This window comes from Electrophorus electricus, chromosome 12, assembly GCF_041902795.1.
Source record: "Electrophorus electricus isolate QZ-2024a chromosome 12, ASM4190279v1, whole genome shotgun sequence".
Taxonomy (NCBI): domain Eukaryota; kingdom Metazoa; phylum Chordata; class Actinopteri; order Gymnotiformes; family Gymnotidae; genus Electrophorus; species Electrophorus electricus.
Genome location: NC_137508.1, coordinates 20858211 through 20865000, shown reverse-complemented (window position 1 = coordinate 20865000; position 6790 = coordinate 20858211). Strand labels below are relative to the sequence as shown.

At 46.2% G+C, this 6790-nt stretch overlaps 1 protein-coding gene across 8 annotated transcripts in view; it reads right to left on the bottom strand.

Moving 5' to 3' along the window:
* The window catches only part of actn1 (actinin, alpha 1), a 27138-nt gene extending 20616 nt beyond the window's left edge, over positions 1–6522 (bottom strand). For 4 of the 8 annotated variants that reach the window (XM_027005766.3, XM_027005770.3, XM_027005767.3 and 1 more), the window contains exon 1: positions 6138–6519. In XM_027005766.3, coding sequence (XP_026861567.2) covers positions 6138–6248 — 111 coding nt within the window. In that variant the 5' untranslated portion in view covers positions 6249–6519. Of the gene's footprint in view, positions 1–6137 lie in introns of all 8 variants that reach the window. The other 4 variants (XR_014126579.1, XM_027005772.3, XM_027005768.3 and 1 more) reach the window with 2 other exon arrangements.
* Positions 6523–6790: the final 268 nt, after the last annotated feature.

The following is a 6790-nucleotide window of genomic DNA, read 5'->3' as shown; positions in this document are numbered from 1 at the left end:
CCTTCACTCAGACAGACCTTGATGAAGTGAAGCAGACAGGTAGACAGACAGACAGACAGACAGACAGAGGAGGGGTTCTTTTTCACAAAACTGTCCATTCATATTGTCTAAAATGTCGATTAAAATTATTGATAAGACAAACAATAAAAACTGGATCATTGTCATAACCAAAACATGATATGAAGTGATAAAAATTCCTCATCTTCCATGTCAGCAGGGGTTACATTATTGTGCTGCTTGGCCGTGTAACTCTGAGCTTTATCACATAGCCTGGATTCCGGCTAAAGCCTTTCAACACTCCTGTCTGCATCTGGAGTGTCTCACTACAGAAGTGAGCTGAGGCAGTGATTGGCTGTGCAATCTAGTGTTCTAGATTTTAAAAAGTACCTCCCCAAAGTACCTTTTATTAGGCCATACCCCCTTAGATATATTTATGTCTAGGGCTAGGGTAACCATTTGCACAGCTGATATATTGAGTGCAAAGACTTACACACACACACACACACACACACACACACACACAAACATACACAAACAACTAAATAGCAATTGACACACAAATGCTTATCATGCCTACATATGCTGACGCTGTGTTCCCTTAAGGAAAGTTCTTGTCTGACCCACTCAATGTGGTAGCTCTTAACTAAGTGTGTGTGTTTCTGTGCAAATCATATTAGCCCTGCAGGAGAGAGTAAATATATATATATGGTGAATATATGTGTGGATTTATTTTGCCTGTGTGTTTGTATGTGTCTGTTTGGTTTGTCTGGCTCTCTCCTCTTCAAGCAGGATGTGCTGGATGACCTCTGACCTATGAGTCTTCCATGTGCCCATAACCAATTTCACACACACAATCCATCATTACAGTCTCTATCTTCATGAGTACATCTGTCTGCCTCCTGAATACAGGCTGTCTGTATAAGCTACCTCACAAAGAGTCAACTCTGCTGTCAGGTGGTTGAAAGTGTGTGTGCGTGTGCATGTGTGCGTGTGCGTGTGCGTGTGTGTAGAGGAAGTGGGGGTGGTGTATGAATCAGTTGTGTCTTGGGCATTTGTGTGAGAGGCAGGTGTGTGAGACTGGGGTATGTGTGTGTGTGTGTGTGTGTGTGTGTGTGTGTGTGTGTGTGTGTGTGTGTGTGTGAGGGGGGTCAGTTATTTGAGAGTTATGTGTGTGTGAGGCAGGCGTGTGAGAGTGAGGTATTTGTGGAGGAGGTGTGTGTGAGGGGCAGTCGTATGAGAGTGATGTGTGTGTGTGTGTGTGAAGGAGGTGTGTGTGAGGGTGGGTGTGTGAGATTCAGGTGTGTGTGTGGAGGAGGTGTGTGAGACTCAGGCGTATGTGTGTGTGTGCGCGTGCGTGTGTGTAGGGGACAGGTGTGTGAGAATCAGGTGTCTGTGTGGAGGAGGTGTGTAGCAATGGCAGGTGTGCAACAGGTGTAGGGGCGGGCAGGTGTGTGAGACTAAGGTATGAGAGCAAACGCTGGCCAGAGAGCTTTTGCAACTGATAGAGCTCTGCTACTCTATAAAACGGTCTCCCTTTCCAATTCAGTTCTGTTCAAGATACTTTTGTTGGTATGACTGCATGTCAAAGCATCTAAGTGTTAAAGACCCTGATGAGTATATTAAATCTCTCCTTCCTGACAGGCAGACTGAGGTGAGCGTGCTGCCTGATAGGCAGCCTCTCCCCTCCCTTCTACTATTTGCATTGACACTCTGAATTTAAATGAGATAAGTATAACCTGTTTACTCATTTGACTCATCAAACAGAAGTGGCTCTTAGAAGGCGGGGCGGTCCCTCAGGGCGGAGCCACAGCACACAGTCCTCTTTGTGTGAGCAGGCGGGGTTGAGACAGCGAGGAGGGGAACTAGGTTAAAACAAACTGCTGAAGGGAAATGTGGAGAACTCTGGGACATTTAATGCAGCTAAATAAAAGAGCCGCAAGTATAGAGATAAGAGCGAGAGAGAATTCCACAATGCACAGGAAGTAGCAGGGTCAACAGTCAAACTCCGAGCATGCTAAAATACAGCACTGCACATGCTGTACGCCCCACACACACACACACGCACGCACGCACGCACGCACGCACGCACGCACAATATACCAGTTACATCTCCACTCTGACACAAACATTCAAACTCACACATAACATACTATTTTACTGATATTTTGTTACTCTAATATTGTATCTGTTCCTTATATTGCATTTATTTATTTATGACTTAATGATTGAAAGGCCCCAGCTGAATAAGGAGTTTTATATTGAACTAGTTCAGTCTGTCAGTACCAACCTAGTTAATGTGTACCCTTCCGTATCCAGCCAGTACACCAGAAACCCGAGGGTGGAACGATTGTCTTAACACAATCACATTATCAATCACCAAAAATGCATATTAATGTAAGGTAGAAACAGGCTCACTTTAACATACATGGAGTGTTTAAACACATGTAAGAAAGAGGTGAAGAGATAGTACTTCCTGGTCATTTTGATTGATTCACATCATCATAATCACTGTCCTGTCCCTGCATCGCAGCATTAACAGATGACCCCTCCCCCTAATGCCCCGCCCACCAGGCCCCGCCCTCTAATGCCTCTCTCCCCACACACACGCACCTCAGGTGAGCTCAGCTTTTACACGCTTTGATATGTGGCAATATGATGGTTTAAAAGTCAGAAGAAACAGGGCTAAATGTAGGAAATATTCAGTACACTTTTATCCAGAACCAGAGGATCAAACTGGAATCAAACTGGGATCAAACTGGGATGAAACTACTTGAGGGCTGTATTGAACTCCAGTTATACTGAACTTCAGCCAATAAACCAATAATCCCTTCAGTCAAGAACAGCCTGTAACATTTTAATACCATTTTTGAAGTCTGTGTAATGTCTGCTTTCTGATATCACATGCATTTTGTCCTGAGAGCTTTTGAGGGTAACATATTAGGGTTTCGGAGTTTGCCCGTTTACACATGCGACTGTAAACAACAGAGCTACCAATACAGCTTGGCAGACGACATGTGGGCTGTGCATGTTATTATCTCCATCTGTATACGTGAAGAGTGCAATATGTCGGGGTCACCACCACGACGCTCTGGAAAAAAAAAAACACACACAGAGAGGGGCTTTCAGGCCATCTTACACTCAGCGCTAGCCATCCATGGGCAAAACCATCTCTGGGGACCAAGCGGGGTGGGGGTGTAAGATAGAATCAGCTTACCCTGAGAGAGAGTGAAAGAGAGTGTAAATGCATTAGTCATGCTGTGTGTGTGTGTGTGTGTGTGTGTGCAAATACGTAATTAACAGTATGAGAGACAAATGTAGTTCAAGTGAGGCCCTGTTTTCTGTACAGATCCAAGAGTAACATCAACATATCCTAGACCCTATACTAATAAACATACACACTGATACACACATCAGGCACACCTTCCTGATACAGTCTACACTCTATAGATACACTCGGAGTGTTTGGGGTTTGGCGTATGATTATGAGAGAGGGGGAGAGAGAGAGAGAGAGAGAGAGTGAGAGAGAGAGAGAGAGAGAGAGAGAGAGAGAGAGAGATAGATAGAGGGGGGAAGTGGGAGGCAGAAGTATGCAGGGAGGTTTAAGGTGTCTTAGGTACCCTGCCTATCCTCATAAGGGCAAGCCTGGACAGCACAGCTAATATTGCCTACTGAGAGAGAGAGACAGACAGACAGAGAGAGAGAGAGAGAGAGAGAGAGAGAGAGAGAGAGAGAGAGAGAGAGGGAGGAAGTGAAGGAAGCACAAAGAGAGAGATAGAGATGTAGAGACAGAGAAAAACATTGAACTGGGTGTTAAGGGAGAAGTCTAGGGGGTAGACAGAGAGAGGTATAGAGGAGAGAGGTGTGTGTGTGTGTGTGTGTGTGTGTGTGTGTGTGTGTGTGTGTGTGTGTGTGTGTGTGTGTGTGTGTGTGTGTGTGTGTGTGTGTGTGTGTGTGTGGGAGTAATCTCTCTTTGTCTCTCCTCCAGTATGACTGTCTCTCTGACACACATGTGCACTCTTCCCAAACATAGAGCCTTATAGCATCATCATAGTGTCATCACACACACAAACACACACACACACTAAAGCCTGGCCCTTGGCAGAAGGACTGGCCGTTAACATGGGCTGTGATATGATGATAAGGTATGCTGTTGTTCTCCTGAGTCAAGTTTAGACTCGCTCGTGCACACACACACACACAGAGGTAAACACATAGACACAAGCACATGTGCATGCGCATAGAAGGTAAACAATTCAGTTTCAATTTTACATGAATTTAATCTTTCTATGGTGCATTTTTTATGTAGTGTGTGTGTGTGTGTGTGTGTGAGAGAGTGTGTATGTGTGTATGAGCATGTGCGTGCGTTGTGTGTGTGTTTTTGTGAGCTTGCTAGGCAAAAGGACCTTTCCTCACTGACATTTCTGTTGAACAATAATCTATTTATTCTTTCATACACGCATACACAATCATACAGATTCACAGAGGGTGTTAATTGGGCAGAAGGCCTGGTTCTGCAACTGTGTGTGTGTGTGTGTGTGTGTGTGTGTGTGTGTGTGTGTGTGTGTGTGTGTGTATATGTCAATCCAATAAAGTCACATTTAGGACACTTGGAATATTGTCTGCATCACCACAGTCTATAAAAAATAAAGAAAAGTAAAATATTTCTACATGAAAACTGGTAGCTAAACATCTTAGCACCGCACCTTCCTATTTCCTGTAAAACAGCAATGCCCCTTTTGGTGTGTGCACACACACGTGTTCAGGTCAGAGAGCAGTTTTTAACAGTAACCCTCCAGGAATGGCAGAGTCAAAGTGAGAAGAATATCCACAGAAAACACCTTAGAGCTGTGTCAGGGTCTATTTTGGTCTAGCTCATTCCATCCTCGAGCTCCCTCTCACTTTACAACAAACTTCACATACATCAACAAAAACCCAAAGAACTAGTGAGTGAAATCTTTAAAGTTCTGAAATTAATAGTTAATGCAGCTAAATGCGCTTTGCAGAGAAAGCACAGAGCACCGCTGAGTGCCGGGCATCTTCCCTTTCGATCTCTGCCCTCGCATACCTGGGCGAGCGCCTTTCCTCTCGGTAGCTGTCTACCGATGACATAATTGGGGAAACTAGAGACCGAAGCTTTCCACAGATTGGAAAAAAAGGAAAAGGGGGTAAAGTTTTCCAAGAGCAGCGCGCGGGGTCTGTTATTACCATTTTTGGGCAGGCTCGATCGCGTGAAGCCCAGCCCTAACCGCAGCGCGCTCGCGGATTCCAGAACGCTTTTTCTTTTTTTTCCCTTCCCGTACTTTTCTAAGAGGAGGAAAAGTGTGGGAGCAAATTTCGCAGTCATACTCCAAATACTTTCTTGACGTGAGGCTACTCAGTGGACTTGCAGGGACAACTCACTGCGGCCGTCATGTGATTTCGCATTGAGTTTTTCCGCCCTGATAAAAACTACAGTTAGTAACGGTTAGTTTCGTTAAGAGCATCAACTGTAGTTTTTAAAAAAAGAAAAAAAAAGCCGCTAATTCCAACGCCAAGTACTAAGTGCGACGCAACGTCTGCGCTGTTGTCGTAAAATCGGCTCGTGTTTTCATCTTACTGAGATTCTCCGTACATCAGCACCCAGCGCTGTATATGATACTGTATATGATACAGCGCTCGAGCGGGGCAACGAGCAGCATCCCCGCCACCAGAAACAAGATGCAGCTGGCATCTGTTGCGCGTGGAGACGGGCGTACGTGGAACCGGTTTAATTGCCCGGCGAGGGAAGGGCAATACTAAATGAGCTCAAACTGACGGATGATAAGCACGAGATAACCGATCTAACTGTCAGAGGCTGTCATAGAAACAGTGTCCTGACATCGCAATAAATGGACCGCAGAGAGTTTCAGTGCAGGGCCTGGGGAGTCATACTGCGCAGAAGTGAGCTTATAGGACTTATAGGACCAAACTTGTGACAGAACAGCCAACGTTTTGGCAAAGGCGCTCGATCCCGAAGCGCACTTCTACTGACAGCCCGTATGCGACCCGAAAGCACTGACCGCATCGTGTATGCAACTAGCATTGGCAGTGCAAACTGCACCATTCCGACGCGGTTAAAGCCGCTACCCGTCAGAAGCGTTTCGTTAAGCTTGCTTTACCTTGCGCTGTTGTTTCTCCCAGGCGGGATCAAGAAGGAGATCCCGGTCCCAGTCGTCCTCCTGCTGCATGTAGTCGTTTTCTCCACCGTCATAAAGATGATGATGCTCCATACTGGTACCGCGAGTCCCTCTCACTAGCCTCCGTTCTCTCCTGCGCTAATGCGGCGCAGTAACACTCGTGCGCACTTAAGACGCGGCGGTCGGAACTAACGGAGCGACGAACGCTCGGCCTGTCGCTGACTTGCTTGTCCTGCCCCGCTCACACTCCGTCCACTCGCGTGGAGTCTTTGCCTCCGCTTCTTTTCTGTTCTGATTCCGCGAGCCAGAGTGCAAGTAGGCAGGACCTCCAACGTGAGCAACGGTGGCAGAAACTTCGCTTTAAGGGGTGACTGGGGGTGGGGTTCTGGTGGGGTGGGGGGGGTGACGAGATCTGTCACTTAATTGGCTGTTGCGCTAACTCCTAGATCCCGCCTTGTATTCAATCGTCAACTGCTATTGGCTAATCTGTATTGCAGTTAAAGGATTTAACCTATGATGAAGGATTGCCTGTGGGTTGATCGATCATTCCAAAGGTTTGGATGGGCACGCGGGTTTAAATAATTTTAGAGATACCAATAATCACACTGAACGGCGCGGACTGCTCTGATAAACGC